The sequence below is a fragment of the Squalius cephalus genome (assembly GCF_949319135.1).
Source record: "Squalius cephalus genome assembly, chromosome: 14".
Classification (NCBI taxonomy): Eukaryota; Metazoa; Chordata; class Actinopteri; order Cypriniformes; family Leuciscidae; genus Squalius; species Squalius cephalus.
Genome location: NC_137135.1, coordinates 16,466,763 through 16,487,028, shown reverse-complemented (window position 1 = coordinate 16,487,028; position 20,266 = coordinate 16,466,763). Strand labels below are relative to the sequence as shown.

At 39.8% G+C, this 20,266-nt stretch overlaps 1 protein-coding gene across 1 annotated transcript; it reads left to right on the top strand.

Annotated features, from left to right (window-relative positions):
• Positions 1-8,576: 8,576 nt before the first annotated feature.
• Positions 8,577-17,941, top strand: mtnr1al (melatonin receptor type 1A like; the record flags this gene model as incomplete). The annotated part of the gene is made up of 2 exons (XM_079893054.1): positions 8,577-9,319; positions 17,172-17,941. Exons 1-2 carry the CDS (start codon positions 9,055-9,057, stop codon positions 17,939-17,941), a joined length of 1,035 nt encoding a protein of 344 aa, XP_079749180.1. The 5' UTR covers positions 8,577-9,054.
• Between the last annotated feature and the right edge of the window lie 2,325 nt (positions 17,942-20,266).

Genomic DNA, 20,266 nt, shown 5'->3' with positions numbered 1-20,266 from the left:
ACAGACCATATGTTAGGGAATTCATACTTATCTCAGATTTGGAAACTGATAGATGATGTTCAATCTGTTGTACATGGCATCATGGTGGAGCATGAAATATTGGACATATCAGTTGCCACATTAATCATGAAATTTAATTGTTGTACTTACTGTAGTTTCATAAAAAAAAATCACATTTTTTTCTGAAAAATAAAAATAAACATTTTATCTTCAACACAGAATCATAATATGAAGTAAGTGAGACTGTATACTCCTACATGCCTTGACACTAGTATGCTGTCATAAACTTATCAATAAACCAACCTAGAATGACAACCTAAAGGATAAAATATTTATGGACCTGGCAGACTGACAGATGATGAAGCGGTGGAATATATCAGAAAATGTACTATTACTGACAGCTTATTATGAGCCATAAAGCCCTTACCGAAGTGTTTTTTATTTTTTTTATTTTTTTATTTTTTGACCAAAAAAATACAAACAGATATAGGAAATATATATCTACAGAAATATAGGACTGGAGAATACAAATACCATGCAAATAATAAGTAACACAGTAACACTTTATTTCGAATGTCCACTTTAGACACTCTAATACTTTGCAACTACATGTCAACTAACTCTTATTAGAGTTTTAGTAGACTGTCTGCTTAATATCTACTAACTCTTTATTGTGATGCTCCTCCAACAGACACTACTGACTATAAGCAACTTTGCAACTTCATGTCAACTTATTCTACTGACCCGAACCCCTAACCTAAGAATCTATAGACCCCTTTTGCGCCGACTTCACAGTTACGTCACGGCGCTAACTGGAGGCAAAACAAACGGAAAACTGGAGGCGGCCAATACAAACCAACACAGATTCGGCTACATAATAAGGAGCTTAAATTATTATTTTTATTATTAAATGTCATCTTGTTGTGTTGTTAGGTGCAAGAATCGATGAAAAATGAGTATGCTGTATCTGGAATTTTTATTTATAGAAAATATCCACATCTTTAAAATTGCACCGTAATATGTCACTCTTTACATGGTCGTCTTCTTGGCGCTTGCTAGGCAGAACTGCGGATCGTACACACAAATCTTTACATGACCATTCAGCACATAGTTATAGGCATCTAAAGATTTATATGTCCTCAGTTTCTCGTTACCCTCAGTTTTTCTATCGGGTAGGTGTAGAAGTCAGGCCACTCAACCGTTGGTAGCGTTAACGTTAATCCTGTCAGATCGTCCATTGACTGAGCATGTACGGGTCAGCCAATCTGGTTCTGTGTGTTAAAATTAACTTTTGCAAATAACAATCGCGGTCCTGGACAGTGAGTGACCTTGCACATTAAGATAAAATTGGATTTTCTCCAGTCATTGGTAAAAAAAACAAGCTATCAAACTGGCAAACTAACGTTAGTGAAGCGGCCAGAGGGATCTTTCTGCCTCCAGCTAAGCCCCACCCACACAAATACGTCACCATGTTTACCAACTGTAAAAGGGTCTATATGGTCTACGAATACTCTAATTAGGGGCCAAGCACCAAAGGTGCGGAGGCACCTATTGTATCTGTTCCCGTTCTTATTATTATTCTTCCGCCATGGGAGTCTATGGCAGCCCATAGAAGCTTTTGCGGGAAAGTTGTAACGGTTTGACATTCTGATAGAGGACAGTCCCAACATTAAATACACCAATTTTGGTGTGTCTAACTCATTCCCTCTAGCGCCACCACCTGTCCAAAGTTTCACTCATATTATGCTAATAACTTTTGAACCGTAAGGCCTATTAACAAAATATTTTTTCTCTTATTCCTTGGCTCAAGGCGATTCGATTGCACCCTATGACGTCATTTTCCGACATTTTTAATTTTCCAAAAAACCTACTTTTTCGAACTCCTCCTAGGCCGTTACTCAGATTTTCACGAAAATTGAACCAGATCATCTCCAGACCATGTCGACAAAAAGTTATGGAATTCAAGTTGATTCGTCAAACCGTTTTTGATAAACCCACAAACAAATTTTACGTAGGGCTTGCGAAAACGGACGTAAGGCTGTATCTCCGTAACGCTTTATCAGATTCAGACCAAACTTGGTTCATGTCCTCACAAGCATGACCTGAGGCTACATGCTGCGTTTCGGCGCAGCGCCACCTACTGGTCCGGAGATATGAAAAATGGCTATTTTTGCTTATAACTTCTGAACAGTTTGTCTAAAAATCATAAAATTGGTCTCGTTAGATTCAGGGCAACATGCCGAGTCGACTGATATCCAATTTTACCATACTGGCCATTTTGGCTTTCGGCCATTTAGAATTTTGTGCTAAAATGCTGTATTTCAAGAATGCATGAACGGATTGTTACGAAACTTGGTATGGGTCATCAGCATGATGCCCTGAAGGAGCGTGAGAAGTTTCGAACCAGCGCCACCTAGTGGTCAAAAGTTATAACAAAATTTCCAAAAAGGCTAATAACTTTTGAATAAATCTGGCTATTGAAATGCTACTGGTCTTAATAGATTCCTTGGGTCAAGCCAAGAACATAGATACAAAGTTTTCCTTATTTGGCCGAACTTCCTGTCCGCCATCTTGATTTTCATTCAAAACCTACTTTTTCGGACTCCTCCTAGACCGTTTATCCGATTTTCACCAAAATCGAATCGTATCATCTCCAGACTGTGCCGACTAAAAGTTATGGATTTCGTGTCTATAGACAAAACCGTTTTCGTATAGCGCAGCAGCAAAGTTGAGGCATGATGCCAAAAGCACTATTCAGGCTTTATCTCTGCAATGTCTTGACATATTGACACCAAACTTTGTATGAGTCATTGTCACTTCACTCTGACCACATCACATCAGTTTTGTAACTGCGCCACCTATTGGTCGAAAGTGATAATCCATTAAATCATATTTTTAATTACTGTTTCTATGATTTTTCAGCCATTTCGCCTAAAATCCTCTTTAAATGTCTTTAATTGCTCATTGTTGCAGTTGGTCTGACACTTTCAGCAATGTTGGCATGTCTTGTTGTCTTATTCTGCTTGGCCCCGGTAATTGCTGCTAGCAGCTATATTTCTTCTTTTTCTTCCAACTGGGAGTCTATGACAGCCCATAGAACCGATTGCGGGAAAGTTATGAAATTTGGCACACTGATAGAGGACAGTCTGAAAAGTCACCATAGCAGATTTGGAGTCTCCAACTCAATCCCTCTAGCGCCACCAACTGTCCAAAATTTTACTCATGTTTATGCTAATAACTTTTGAACCACAAGGGCTAGCGACAAAATTCTTTACCTCATGATTCCTTGGCTCAAGCCGATTCGATAGCACCCTATGACGTCATTTTTCGTCATGGAAATTTGTCCGCCATTTTGAATTATCTGAAAAACCTACTTTTTCGAACTCCTCCTAGGCCGATGCTCAGATTTTCACGAAAATTGAACCAGACCATCTACAGACTACCATGCCGACAAAAAGTTATGGAATTCATAAAAAATTTATCAAACCGTTCTCGAATACAGCGCAAATGAATTTTTCGACCATTTAGCTTTTTCGAATCAAGTCGATTTTTTGACAGTGACTGCCAGAAATGTCACAGAGTTTTCAACATTTTCTGTTTTGTCTAAAATTACTGAACGACACCAGAGGGTTAAGATTTATATTTCTTATGTGGCTGAAATGGGCTTCCAAGACCCCCAACATACCTCTAGTTTCAGGGCATCTACAGCGGCCAGGACTTTCTCTGGCACCTGTCGGTACAGCGGCATCTCCAGCAGTCACTTCCGGCGGCATCTCCAGCAGCCAGGGACTTTTCAGCCAGCTGCCACTGCCACTGTTTATAACACCTGCTGCTGACCAGTTACATAATTCAGTGTAATATTTTTACTGTAAAAACTACATTTGAAAAAAGAAATAGCATTATATCTAGGATCTATAGCCTATTTATATGTATGTAGCAGCCTATGCACGATTAATCATTAACAGATTGGATTGTGACAAGGACACAACCTTATTCCTAAATGATTCCGCTGTCTATTAAACCTTTTAATCACGATCACATCCAAATATTTAAACATCCTTTCACGCGATGCCAAAGAAAACAGTGCTCATGTACTGTATATGCAAAAACGATGTGATCATCACAGCTGGCCCACCTTTACAGGTACTCTGCCCTGCCCCATCTGTGAGCCAGTGGATTCGCTCTCTCCTCTCCTTCTCTCCTCCTTTCAAGTACTGTCCTTCTCTCTGGGCTACCTCAAGGCTTGGCTACATCTCTCAACAAGACAAGAGTTTGGTGGCTACAGCCGGTCATCAGATGGGCACCCTCCTTCCTTGGTGTTTCGTCGATTTAAGCCCATAACACCTCAGGAGGGCTCGACAGCAGATCCAGCGTCCTGGATCTACCCCTGCTGACCACCACCCAACTCTATGCCGTTTTTAGTCCTTCAACAGGTTTGCTCTGCCACCACACCTCCCCCTGTATCCAAATCCAATTTGATGCTGTTTCCACCTGTTCAGTGACATTGCCTATCAGCCGTTTCCTGGCCATCCCTTCAATCCCCAACAATCCAAGGGTTCTCCAAAGCGACTGTCCAGCAAAACCTCTGCAGCCGACCTCTACTGGTAGATTCCAGGCCTTCCATCCTTTTTGCTGGCTCTCGAGGATAAGGCCTTGATATTTTTAGAGCTTGCGCTCATGTGCCTCATCCATCCTCTCTTCCCAGGGTAGTGTTAACTTTATGAGCACCCCCTGCTTGGTACCTCTAGACCAGCAGACAATATCTGGTCTGAAGCTAGTGAGTGTTATCTCCTCTGGGAATTTGAGTCATATGCTGAGGCCAGGACCCCTCTGTTCCCCCGTCCTGCTGCAGTGCTCTCTCCTGTCCTGATGAAATGGATAAAGTGGTGCCTGTTGGAAAGTTGTTTACCCTTCTTCCTTGCCTGTTCCACACCATCTGCCAACCGAGACAGGATCTTATCGTGACGCCACCGAATTTCCCGTCTGCCAAACTTGACTGGCATGGTGAAAGGACATGCTCAAGATTGGCTGTCTTTCTACACAGCGTGCAGCTGGGGCTCTATACCATCCTCCAAATATGGAGGTTTGATGGAGTAGGCAAGACATCGTAGACAGAACACATCAAGAACTTTATCCGACGTCCTTCCATGGTCCAGATGTCCTGCCACGTCAGGGCCCTTTCATTGTACGCCCTCCCACCTTGTCCAGCTGCCCTGTTTTTTTCATGGCAACAACCTTGGTTTCCTCCTCTGCTTTACGGACCTCCCTCTGCACCTTGCCGCAACATTCTTTTGGGTCAGCTTTTTTCCAGCTCGTTCTGGTGGAGCAACCCAGTCCCAGCCTGCCCAGAGCTACTGTCCTAACGATGTCAGCATGATGCAGTCGATCCTCAGCCACCGTCAGTGCTCTGCTGGCTGACCATTTATGACCTGTCCTGACCACAATACCTGCTTGGCGTACTCTTTCATCCTTGCTGTCTCGCAGCATCATGGCCTGGCGTTGTTTTTGTTGCTTTATACTCCTCGACCACTGATGTCACTGGCAGCTGCAGCTTGCTGCCTGTGCTATACAAGCCAATGGAGCAGAAGCTTCTTGGGACACCCAGCCACCTCCTCAAGTAGGTGTTAATCTTCCTCTCCAATCCCTCGTAGAGACAGGTATCTCATAAACAAGCAGAGGCCAGAGCAGCCTAGGGAGTATCCTGTGTTGGTAACCCCAGGCCTTATACTTGCCGGGTAGGCCGCTCTTCCCTAGGGATGTCATCTAGGTATCTACTTGGATAATTATCTCCCTCACACTCTGCTTATCATTGAGGTCTGCCCTGTACCATTTCCCCAAGCTCTTCACTGGTCTCTCTTGGACCGCTGGGATGATGATATCTTTGATCCTGAAGCGGAACCGGTCCTGAATGTGCCCCTTCTTCAATACCAGGCTTCTGGACTTTTCTGGTTTGAACTCCATCCTTGCCCAATCGGTGAGCTCAACCAGATCCTCCAAGATCCATCTCCCTTCAGGTACTGATTTTGCCGTGATGGTGAGGTCGTCCATAAATGCTCTTATAGGTACCTGCTGGATGCCACTTGCCAACACTGCGCATCAACGCAACTTCTCTGCTGATTTAACGAGAAGGTTCATCGCTGCCAAAAACAAAATCACTGAGATTGTGCAGCCAGTGACAATGCCCACCTCTAGCCTCTGCCATTTGGTGGTAAGTCTCCACAGGTGAAGCGCATGTTGAAGTTGTCATAGTAACGCTGCGAGAGCTTCTGGAAACGCTCTGGGACATGGTAGGTCTTCAACGTCAAATCCACCAGCTTGTGGGGTATCGTCCCAAACGCATTTGTTAAATCCAGCCACAGAACTGCCAGGTCCCCACGGTTCTTCTTCGCATCTTTGATAATCTTGGTGATTATGCTGGATTGCTCAAGCCTGCTACCCCTGGAACTCCCCCCTTTTGGACTGACGTGTCCATGTGTCCGTTGTCAATCATAAAGGTGGTTAGTCTCTTCGCCTGAATCCCAAGAAAAATCTTGCCTTCGACATTAAGGATTGAGATGGTACGGAATTGCTTAATCCGAAGAAAGGTGTTCACCTCCTGCCAGCTCGGTTCCTCAGCTCTGAAGGGGATAGCTGGTTTTGTTGGTTTTATGAGTTTCTCCATCTCCTCCAAGCTGTCCTCCCTTCTGGGGTCACTATGGACCTGTACTCTTCGCAAGATCTTAATACGCTCCCTCAAGTTGTCACAGATTTCCTTGAGTGCTGGTCTCTCATCCCTGTTGAGGGACTGTCACTGTTGCTTCAGGAAATGCCTTCCTCAGCCTCCACAGATCCCCTCTAAGGATTGCTATTTCCTTCACGCGGCTACTTTCCTTTGGCTGGGTGTTTATTTTGGCCTTCAGCTCTTTCTTTCCGAAGCAATCAGCGCCTATGCTCCAAATAATGGAAGCCATAGCCTTGAGCTTCATACCCACGTCTCCTGCCAAGGCTGTTTCCAGCACCTTATCCACATCATGATCAAACCTCTCCCACTCCATCCTTGCCACTGCAGTCCAGGTCGTCTAATGTCCTGTGTACCCTCCATCTCTGTCATGTAAACTATATGTCTGAAACAACTTCATAAACAGTGTTTTCAACCTCAATGTATTGCAATTTCTGAGTTGCAAACATCAAATAATAACAAAAGTACTGGGGTAAAAAGTTTATATGTAGCCGGATATGAACACTGATATTGCGGCATCCGCGATCAAAATGAGTAAATGATGCTTCAAATAAAGATTATCTATTACATTGTTACACCAGTAGGTGGCGTTCAGTGAGTGTTAAAATGTATTTGATATAGGCCTATTATTGAATCATTCAGACTCAATAAGAGATTCGTTCAAAAATTATGGAAGAAATCTTTATTTATTAATTTCAGACGATTTTCTTTACATGGGCTAATTAATTCATTTATCATTTATAACCTTTTAGACATTTATAAATAGACCAATTTATAATAAAAAAATCAAGATTATACAGATTCATGAATTAAGCTTAAAAGAGTGGCCTGTATAATATATCTGCCAGCACTGTTTCTAATATTAAAATATTCAATCTTAGCAAGGATTATATATGTATATGTATGTATATATATATATATATATATATATATATATATATATATATATATATATATATATTGTTAATTTTTGTAGTTTCAATATTATGAGTTGCTACAATAGTACAATAGGCTACAGTAAGCATTAATGTAGATCCCCTATAATGATAATGCGTTAAACACTGAGAATAGCATTCCAAATCTACTATTTAATACACTGCATTTTTTTTTTAAAATAAAAAAAATCAGGCTACATGTAGAATACGTGCTTTATTACTTTCATCTGCACTGAAACATAACTGTGATAATGATTCAGAAGTTGTTGTCATCATCACACACGTCACTTGATTGACTGGCAGCTGGCTGCTGGAGATGCCTCGATCTGTACCGGCAGGTGCCAGTCCCTGGCTGCTGGAGATGCCATCAGAAGTCCCGCTGAGAGATGCCGCGATTTAGACTTTCTATCATGTCGTGCAGCATAGCTATTGATTGCGGATGCCGCATTATCAGTGCTCATTTCCAGACTATACACTTTGACCCCAGTACTTTTGTTATTATTTGATGTTTGCAACTCAGAAATTGCCACACATTGAGGTTGAAAACACTGTTTGTGAAGTTGTTTCAGATATAGTTTCCATGAGCGCTGTTTTCTCTGGCAGCGTGCGGATATGTTTAAATATTCGGATGTGATCGTGATTCCAGATGCCGCGGTACCGGCAGGTGCCAGAGAAAGTCCTGGCATGCTGTCCGATGCCCCATTTTGCGCTTTCTCAACATTTTTAGGGCAGCTTTAAGGGTCAGACCGACCCCTCCCCACATAAATCGCATTGTGGTTATAGTGTTCTCTCGTGTACACCTGCTAATTGGGATACGACAGAGCTTTAACTGCGCTCTCCAGGCTGGTGTCACCAGCTGCTCTCACATGATCAGCACGAGCATCCTCAGCAGCATCCAGCTTCACACGAAGGCAACACAAGTCAGAGCACATGCGGATATAAATGAGACAGGTCTCTGGATCTCCAACTGCGTCTGACGATGTGATAACTTTTGAAGTTTGGGAGGTGTTTTTATTTATTAGCCTATATATTTCTTGGCGGCTTTGGAGGCAGCATTGTGAATGAGGGACGCACGGTTAAGAAGTGAATGAATGAACACGACTTGTATTTCATGTGTACATGAATCAGATTTATGAATGGGCATCTTGACAAGAACAGCGCGCTTCATAAGTTCTCATGATCGACCGAAGAGACGCTGGATTACAAATGTCCCTCTGCTTGTCAAGCGGGATTGTCTAAAAACGAGTCTGAATCACCGCATGTTTATTTGACACGGTACTATTTTTCTTTGATTCACGAATTTATAACTGCTTTCCATTTTATCAACTCGAAATCCTTTTATGGCAGCTGTAAGAGCACACAACTGAACTGGAGCACTACCCGCAGCAGCTCGGTGTCTGGATGCGCCCGTTGCGCGGAAGATACCCGTGGCACGGAGGACTGGACCCCTCACCGCTGCCCTGTCATGATGTTTTGAGGATGGTGGAGGGAACGGACGCCCCTTTGAGAAACATTTCGACAGGAAATCGGGACAGCAAGTACCTCTCTTTCCCCTGGGTGGTGACTTTACTCTCCAGTGTTCTGATCACTACTATTATAGTAGATGTTCTGGGCAACCTGTTGGTCATTGTATCAGTCTTCAGAAACAGAAAGCTCAGGAAGGCAGGTAAATGTCTTCATCTCTATAATTCATCATGTTGATAGTTTATTTATTTGTGTTTTATTGGCAATAAGCTTCTGAAGTAACATTATAAGAGATCGACTGATATCTCTGATTGATCAAGAACAGAATTTTAAAAATGGTTTTATTTCTGAAAGAGTTGCAAATAAATAAGCATTAGTCTACCAAAAAAAAAAAAAAAAAAAATCCTTATGAATATTTATGATCACCTATGCTGGTCTTTAAACATGACCAACTAAAGTACCTAAAATCCCTCTAAAACAATACAACAGAGCAGTCTGACCAGTCTGACCAGTAAGACCAGCAAACCAATGGCTGTTTTTTCCCCCTGCAGAACTGCATAACGTTATTATTTTTCATCTTTTTAATTTTCTTCTTCTTCTTCTTAATAATAATAATAATGTTTTCCAGCTGAGTCATTATTATTAATTAATCTTTTTCAACTCCTTCTTAATACTACTACTATTAATATTACCAACATCAACAGCAAAATAGGTTAATGATACTAATAATGCAATACTAATAATATTTATGCACAATTGTTTTGCGAGCTAAATTGTCACAACTTTTCATCATTGTTTTGCCTGTTTAACAGTTAAACTTTATTGAGAATGAACGAAAAACAATTAATTATGCAAACAACAATTTGCACAACAAACTGTGATCACCATCATTTCCCATTGTGTCAAATGGTGATATTTATTCACTGACCTGATATTAAAGTACCAATAACTGACTATCAGTTATCTCTTCTCATTCTTTTATTTTTAAAGATTCAGACACAGAGTAATCGACTCTTCAATGATTTCCAGACCATTATGATCACATGAGGCGTCAAACTGAAAAGACAAAAGCATGGTGTTATCAGCTGGATGCCTCCTTCTGCTCTGCTAACATTCACAGTTTTAGTGGCGTGAGTTGCAACATCTCAATCTACCTCCGGCCACTGGTCTTATCTCATGAACACAGCACAGCCTGACCTTTTCCTTAGGAGATTTAAACTTAAAGTGTTTCTAATGTGCAGTCATTTTGTCTGTCCAACTAATGATTGACCTTTAAAAGATACAACCAATGAGAAACTTTGGATGATCTTTTCTAATGATATCTTTTTTTTTTCTTTCATTTCAAACAGGGCTTTAAACGGAGAACCTTTTAGCCAGACACATATACTGTAGATCTTATAATGATCTGGCTAATGCAACACGTGCAGTCTTTTAGATAACTAAATAGTTCCACACAGAAATATCCTTTTATGTGATGTTTATTTCTGTTGATTAGACTCCCTGAAGGAATTATACTAAACAAACTGTGGTTTGTATTGTCAATGTTTCCTCTATATGAAGCCATTAACACCATTTTAATGCAGGAGTTGGCAGTGAGAGGGGTTCATGAACTGCTGACACCCCCCCCAGTAATTAGAGCTCTAGTGTTTTGCTTCAATGTGATGTGTGTGTTTGTTTAGAGATACCAGCACATTATTTGCACCCCATATGATCTAATGGTGAATCTCTCTCTCTCTCTCTCTCTCTCTCTCTCTCTCTCTCTCTCTCTCTCTCTCTCTCTCTCTCTCTCTCTCTCTCTCTCTCTTTTCTTCCGTAGCCTTGACATACATACACTGCAAAACAACATTTTCTTGTATCAGTATTTTCACCATACTTTCAGTGAAAAAACATCCTTAAAACAAGATACATCTTGAGAAGCAGAACTGTGTAGAAGAGAACACATATAGTTTATTTTTCTTGCACTACTGGGAAAAAAAAAAAATCTTGTAAGAAAAACTTCTCAATATGTTGAGAATGTGAAAATGTGAAAGTGTAAAAAAATTTTTTTGGTATACAAGATTTTGCAGTGTATAGCAATGACCAGACAATACTCTATAAGGCACTATACTGTAGCTCTATGTAGGTCTTTAAATGTGTTATCATTTTAAACACTTATAGGTGAAGCTGTACTTTTCTCGCCCACTTGATGCTCAGTGAGGGCAGATCCATTACAGATAGTGGATCTGGATCAAAGCTAATATGTGATAAATGTGATGATTTATTCCATCACAGGTCCTGACATTTCAGACTGAGTCATGCACAAGTGACAAAATTCAATTTGTGTCCCATTTCCATTTTCATCAATAGCCAAAAATGTATTTATAGCTCACAAATTCAAAATATTCTTGACCTCAATTCTTGTGACACTGAATTCGTCATCTTTATTTAAATAGCAGACAGGGGTGCGTTTCCCAAAAGCGTTGTTGTTGCCAACTATGGTCTCAAGTTCTGTCGTTACCAGCATAGTTGAACGATTTGGTGTTTCCCGAAACCATAGTTCCAACGAACATTCGCGAACAGCGTCGCAAACTTACGTGGTTGGTACTACAGCTCTCGTAGTTCTCTTCAATTAATACATTTTAGTGTGTCAACAATCAGCGCTGTTTTTGAAGAGTGCGCATGTGCATAAATGCATAAGGGAATCCCGGAGTATGAAGTATGAGGGAAAAACAACAGGGAACAAAAACAATGAAGTAGCCCTCAGATCACTATAGCAGCATGTCAGAGAAGTTATGTTGTGGAGACAGCTGCTGACTGAATGAACTACATACATAATGGGAGTATACGCCCAATACTGCATGATAACATCATTTAAAGGGACACTTCACCCATTTGCATTAAGCTTTGCATTGTTAGAAACCCAGTCATACTATTGAATGGTCGTGCAACACTCTCTCATTTTCCCCTGAGACGGGAGAAATGTGTTATTTACCTCTTACACTTCCTCCTACAATGACGCAAAAATCGTCATTTTGCGTCATTGTAGGAGGAAGTGTTAGAGGGGGGGATTTCTGTTAAGACTACAGACACTAGTTTCTCATCTTTCCCAGGGTGGGGCGCGCTCACGCTACAGACCTATTACAGATCAGTGGGTGGGACTTTACTCTCTGAAACTGAAAGCAATATCCTCCATCTTGTTTGAAGCTAAGCTAACAGGCGCTGTGGAGACAGATGTAAAGTAATGACAATAGCGGAGGAGAGTGCTCAATATGATATAGAAGAAGAGGATTTCGGAAGTCTGATGCTTGAATCAGGTGTTTGTGGCTACCTTTACAAGCCGCATTATAGCGAAGAGCAGCCGAGGCAGAAGACCTGCCTGCCGCGGACGAGGAGCCCGGACTGGCTCGAGTTAGGGCGGACTGGTGGCGCCGGTGATCTCACAATGCAGCTACGAACCGCTACGAACACAGAGATAGAGTCCGTCTGCGGCAAAGAATTTCAACGATGACAATTTCTCCTGGACGAAATCTCTGAATCAGACGAGGACACGGACGTTTGTGTTGAGAACTATCCTAGTTTCGCACCGCATATGTTCTGACTGAACATCCAGGTACCATGCAATAATTCACCTTTTCGAAAGAAATACAAACGAGGAGTAATGCACTATATGAGTTCGCCAACTAACTAGACATTTTGTGTGAATGTGAAATGAATTTCAAGCTCTGGTAGTAGCTAGCCTTGTAGACGGAAGAGTGATTTCTCTTATAGGCAGATATGCGCTTTCTGGATTAGTGGGAGTGGCTTGCGGAGCTGTGCAATGTGGTGCATTGTGGGAGTTGTTGTCTTTCATACAAATGCGTTCTGAAGTTATTTTTTGTCTTTTCTCGGTCACGAAGGCACCAAATTCAAAAATTATTTTACATTTCGACTACATATATGACCCACTTTAAATAAAAAACAATGTTCAAATGGGTGAAATGACCCTTTAAAAATTAACTGCCTTCTATTGTTTATGAACCTTAAATACCAAGTTCTGTCATGAAACACTAGATGGCGCAGGCTGATAGATCCAGCTCCACCTGTATAGATCTGCTACGGCTAATTTCATACATGCTATTTGTGCAGCAGTAGCATGTCTTACATGCTCAGTACTTGCTCAGCAGTAGCAGCAAAAACCAACAGCAGCAGCATAACAGATCTATTCCACCAAGACCAAATACATTAACAATGTCATATCCATTACCATGCTAAACTCTTACTAGAGTTGTCATGATAGAACTATAATAATGTTACATAAATTGGTCATTTTCGGAGCAGCTAGCAATAGCTGATAGTGTTACCATTGAGAAGCATACATTTAAGTAACAAACCGCTTTGAGTATAACGTCACCGGTATCCATTTCTTCCAAATTACAGTAGTTATGCAGCATAAGCTCGTTGTGTTGGTTCAGGAGGAGCTGTAAAAGGTGGTTGCTGTTTCGGTTGCGGTGCTCGGTGACTGGCGTCTGTCTAACTCACAGCATGAAAAGCACTGATGACGTGTGATGTCTGCGTGAGCAGGTGCGCGGAGGTATAGAAATATTTTATGGTTCCACACCGTCCACAGACGATATACATATAAATACTTGTAGACCACTTAACTTAGTGATTGCTATCAGAATGTGAAGAGACTTTCAACCAGCATAACAAAAACATGTTTCTGGAACAAATATGCCTACCCTGCCTTTAATTGCAATCTGGAATCCATTAATTAGCAGAAGTTATTACTCCACCACCTGCAAATGATGCCATTAACAACAGTCCTATATTGTTGAACTAATGTGGTTCAAATGACAAATAACATGTTCAAATGGTGGATAAACAGTGATTTACATAGCTGTACGGGAAACACACCCCAGATTGTTTCATAGGAGCTTCACAGTAACAAACAGGATAATAACAGAATCAATGATGCAAATTTTAATATAAGACAAATGCAAATACGGCTGTAAAGAAGCACTAAAAAGACAGTAGTGTCATTATTCAGCTCAATTCAGTTCAGTGTTGATTCAGTTCAGTTCAATAAAGTAAAGTTCATAAATTTTAAAACAAGTTAAATTCAGCTACTGTAGACAAGATAACAGAATTGTTATTCAGCTTAAGTCAGTCGATTCAGTTCAGTTCAATTACAGGGTCAATGTTGCAAAATTCATCAATTATGAAACAAATTCAATCTGAGCTGTAAAGAAGCTCTACGGAAGACAATAGTGTCATCATCCAACTCAGTTCAGTTCAAGTTTTTTTCTCATTCGACAGTGTCAGTACAGTAAAATTGATATATTACTGAATATGAAGTGTCTTTTAATCCCCAACTAAGCAAGCAAAAGGCAACCGTGGCAAGGAACCCAAACTCCATCAGCTAACAGAAATGGAGAAAAAGCCAACATGGACCACAGAAAGTACCTTCATGACAGCAAAGTTCATTTGAAGAACAATCCAGTCCATCAAAAATCACACATATCCATCAGTAAAAAGTCTATACTTTGATCACCTAACTGAACTCGCAGAACAACAACGCTGCAAGCTTGTTTCAGAATGACAGCTTTTAGGCATGAATTTACATGTGTCCTGTCAATACAGATATCTGTTGAGCAAGTCAAGCTGATCTGTGAAGTAATTGTGTAAGTGCTACCTGTGCAACACAGAAAAACTTGAACAAACCCACAAAACCAGAATTACAGTACTTCATCGTGTCTTCATATCATTTGACACCTTTGTAACTACATACACTTTTCCACATCACTGGATCTGAATATCTGGAGTCAATCATGCAAACCTGTCCCCAATTTCTGCACTGTAATGAGGAGAAGCACCAACATGTTCAGAAAACTGAGCTGAGCTCTACCTCAATACGAAACAATAAAGTAACAACTACTGCTCTCATTAGTTGCTGATTGATTGAGTTGACAAGCAGAAGATATGGCACTCTGGTTTGAGCAATTTAGAAAACACCTGAAAGTAAACTAAAATGTCAAAAATGTTACATATGATACCGGCATAGGAGGGTTAACATCATTTGCAATAACTGCGTTGTTCACTTATGAGCCCTGCCGACACGTAGGAGATTAGCGCAGATGTGAGGCGTGCTTGGTAATTCAAAGAATTCAATGCATTGCCTCCAGTCACAGACGTGGATGCAGAAGTCAATGCAGCACTTGTTTAATGGAGCATCTAGTATACCTGGAGTGTTAAAAGGTGCCTTTTAAATAGATATTGAAATTCAAAATAAAGCAATTTCATTACTGAATAATTTATTATGAAAGTCAACTCCCATAAGTGATGCCACACTAGCACTAAATATAAAAAAACGAATGTGCTCAAAGTGCTCTGCAGGCATGGACACGTTTTAATTGTTTAATTCGATTTTATAAGCCTGTCAATGTAGTTACACAGAACTAGCAAATCCTTTCATTAAAGAAGAAAGACCAATCATTGGTCTTATAATGTGTACCATCATTAGCTACATGAGCTATAATGTAATGGAGTATGAAGACATTGCTCAAACATTTCAAGATCCAATTATACCGTGTAGGTCATTGTTTGAAATCCCTGGATTTGTCTACACACAGTTTGATATTGATATTTACTGCAGTCATTTCAAGCACATCTGTTTGTTTTGGGCTTATCACACAAATTGGGTTTTGAAGTTCGTGCAAAGTAAAGAATGATAAACCACACATGAAAGGTAACATGGCTGTTAATTTCAGTCGCACAACAGAGACCAACAAGAGATTTTACCATCCCAGTGTAAGACTGTTAATGCTAAATGAGATGATTTGTATGATTACAAGCTTTTTTCACGTGTTCAGTCAGGTGTTCTGCGGTTCCTCTATTGCATTACAGTCAGGCCTGAAGGCAAGTATATGAATGCAAATGCTTCTAACTTTGCATGCATGATTTAATGAGTCATTGCATGTTGAAATTAGTCTATAACACCTGGATAAAATAATCTCAATAGCATGAATACGCAATTTGAAATCTGCTATCTTTGTTCACAGATGCTTACTTCTTTTTTTTTTAGCTTGAGCCAATCATGCCTTGTAGCAAATTATTCGGAATGTTTTTGCAATTAAAAAGTCAGAATTTAAGGCTTTTTGGGTCCAGATGGTGAAGTGCGCAAAACTCGCAAACATGCTAACATGGCTTTAAAACAACATGGATTGTAAAAAAAACACTATACAAATAAAAAACTGATAATCTTTGCATTTTTAGTGTTTCCATGCATGGGCGCTACAGCGAGAAGTAGTGTACATTGTCCTCTTCTACTGTCATTGCAGTGTCACGCAAGATCCTATTGCACAGGATCCAATGACAGGCCATTTTGAATGCATATTTATTCAGATTAGAAATAATAGAAATCACTTTATGGTGTATTTATTCTTAATCATGAGATTGATGCTTTTAAATTACACATCACATCACATTATACCCACAGCCCAACAAAGGACAAGTGTTTTGGAGAATGGATGGATGAACACATTAGTAAACCTAAAAATGGTCAAATTAAACATTTCACTTTTTTGAACGTTAGACTACTAGCTTAACAAAGGACTAAGAAAAGCTATTTTTAATAGCTAAAACAAAATATCATAAATACACACTATGTTTTTGCAGGAATTGGGGATTAGGTGGAAATGAGGATATAGGATTCTGAGGGGGATATGATATTGCCAACACTCTCTCTTGTATTGGCGAATTGTTGGCTAATTAGCATTCATTTGTTTTCACGTGATCTGCTAACACCCCACTGAAATCGCAAGTTTCTGTGCAAATCACAATGTGCGACCAGTTGCCACCAGTTGCGTTTTCTCATGAGATCAGGTTGAATCTTGCATAACCGTGAAGCAACTGTTTATAGCTAGCTATCTGTTTTTTGAAGGCCCATTTGCAACGCGTTGTCTGTCTAGACATTTCCTTCTATGCTTGAGTTTGTTTCTTGGCCTATTTGTGATATTCTAGAAGAGAATGAAAAGAAAACTCCACACGAAATATCTGTACACCCTGTTTTCAGTGATCTTTTTCTCTCGTCCTTACAGGCAATGCATTTGTGGTGAGTTTGGCAATAGCAGACCTGGTAGTAGCCATCTACCCCTACCCACTCGTCCTAACGGCCATCTTCCATGACCGCTGGATCGCTGGCGATATTCACTGCCAAATCAGTGGCTTCCTCATGGGGCTCAGCGTGATCGGCTCTATTTTCAACATTACAGGTATCGCCATCAACCGCTACTGCTATATCTGCCACAGCCTTAAGTACGACAAGCTCTTCTCCAACAAGAATACAGTATGCTACGTGGTGCTGGTCTGGGCGCTGACTGTCCTGGCAATCGTCCCCAATTGGTTTGTGGAGTCTCTGAAGTACGACCCACGCGTCTACTCTTGCACCTTCGCCCAATCAGTGAGCTCGCTTTACACCATTACGGTGGTGGTGGTACACTTCATTCTGCCCATCGGCATCGTCACATACTGCTACCTGCGCATCTGGATCCTCGTCATACAGGTCCGCAGACGGGTCAAGCCCGACAGTCGGCCCAAGATCAAGCCTCATGACTTCCGGAACTTTCTCACCATGTTTGTGGTGTTTGTGCTGTTCGCTGTCTGCTGGGCTCCGTTGAACCTTATAGGCCTGGCGGTCGCGATCCACCCTAGACTGGGTCAAGATATACCAGAATGGCTCTTCACGGCCAGCTACTTCATGGCATACTTCAACAGCTGCCTAAATGGTGTTATATATGGAGTGCTAAACCACAACTTTCGAAAAGAGTATAAAAGGATTGTACTTGCTATTTTCAAGTTTAATTGTTGAGTTATGCACAATGAGACATGCACTGTGTCATTCTTAAAATTCATAAGTTATTTAAACGGTTTTCAAAAGTCAATGATGCATCTTTTGTCATATTGTTTGAGTTTTGTTATACCAAATATGGACATTTTGTGTCGCTGTATGTACATGCTTAAATTTGCACAGTTTGAACTTGAGTTTCTAATTGAACTAAATGTAAAAGATGGTGCCACAAAACTAAGCAAAACCTCTGATAATGTTCATTTGAAAAACTATTTAAATTAAAATATTGCTTGATTTAGTAGATAATTCAAACGCCTAAAAATTTAATGTTTAAATATAATACATTTTAAAAAAATCTGAAATGCATTTTCTTTTAAACATGTTATGTGATTTTTCATTTCATCATTATTGTCCTGATCATGGTGTCTCATATTTGATATTTAATATTTTGATTACATTGTAGAAAGATCTAACAAAACAATTAGTGAATATTTGAAGTGCTAATGGAGCATGTCGAACGAGTTATTAGGAGGCATGTTGAGAGGATTTTCAGGTTATATTCAAGTTTATAATAAAACTTAAATGTACATATCATATAATCTCAATTTAATTAACTTAATTATATCAATTTTATTAGGGTGACAGAAGTCCCATATTTGGAGAGACTTGGTATGATTATTTTTTTAATAAGAAAATATATCTATGTTATGAATGAATTAAATTAAAGAGGATGTAGGATATCTGAGATTTTGATAGATAACATTTGAGAGCATATTGTAGCTGAAGGAATAGGATTATGCTAAATGAAATTACTTTATTATATGATACCTCAATTACAAAAAAAAAGAATGTTTGATGTATTCTAAATTATTTTAAACAAATATATTAATACAAATTAACTGATAAAAATTATATCATATTATTACAAAATCATATTATTGCCTGTTTCTGGCTAAAACAAAGAAAATGGATTACAAGTGGGAAGTTATAGCAGTTTATCAGTTCACAATAATAACATAATTCATTGCAAAAAATGCAAAAGGAATATAGAGTGTTGCAATGGAAATCACTTCCATGCGTCCTTTTTTTGCGTGTTAAGGTGGTTGTTGAAAATCCTAAGTGGAATGCTGTGTTATTTGAAATCCCCACTCTGCACATTTTTCTGAACAAATATTTATTAAACAATCATATTTTTATATGTAGACATTCCTATGAATGCCATTGGAATCTGAGCTCTGCATTCATTCTCAGTCCAACGTTTAATAGTAACACGTCCTGATAAAATCGGATCACTGTGCATAAGAAAATATAAGAAATATTCACAGCACTGTGGGCAAAGGAAGGGAAGGACTTAGAAGTAAATAAACCTTTTCTGATATGTGGTTGATTTCATAGATGAACACCAGAAGAACATGCTTGGCAAAACATATCTCTCGATAACCTCAAGAGTTTTACAAACAATAAATGCAAGTCAACGCACCTTAGAAATGAACACTTTCCCAGGGCAGTTTTCTTCATAGTGTGCTTCCAGTCATCATTAAAGGGATAGTTCACCCAAAAATGAAAATTCTGTCATCATTTACTCTCCCTCAAGTTGTTCCAAACCTGTATGATTTCCTTTCTTCTGCTAAACACAAAAGAAGATATTTTAAAGAAGGTTGGTAATTAAACAGTTGCTGGTCCCCATTGACATCCATAGTATTTTTTTTTTCCTACTATGGAAGTCAATGGGGTCCATCAGTCGTTTGGTTACCGACTTTCTTCAAAATATCTTCTTTTGTGTTCAGCAGAAGAAAGAAAGTCATACAGGTTTGGAACAACTTGAGGGAGAGTAAATGATGACAGAATTTTCATTTTTGGGTGAACTATCCCTTTAACCATTCAAAGCAGGTTCAGCAGAAGTAAAGTATAGATCTCTGACAGGGAGCTTTGTGGGTCAGCAAGGACAAATAGCATGTAGATGGTAGATTTATGCCTCAGGGTTTCAGAATAAAATAGGGAAATGTCACACAGATGCTGAAACTCACAGAAAGCCCAAATCACAGTTATAGGTATTCTACAACACTGCGCTTTTTCTCAAAATTGGTAAGTGGCTCCAATCAGTATAGCCAGATATTTCCAAATATTCAACATCGACTATGGCAATGCTGAATATCAGTGCACTCATCCGGGTAACTGAAACTTGTGCTAGTCTGTCCAACTTTATATTAAGTGTCTTTAACATAGATTATTTAATTATTTGGTGTAGCCATATGTATTACCGTTACTTATTAAACTCGTTTGCAGCTGGTAGGCCATGTAACTTTCTCATGAGTCAAGACACGCTTCCCATTTGTTTTTTGTAAA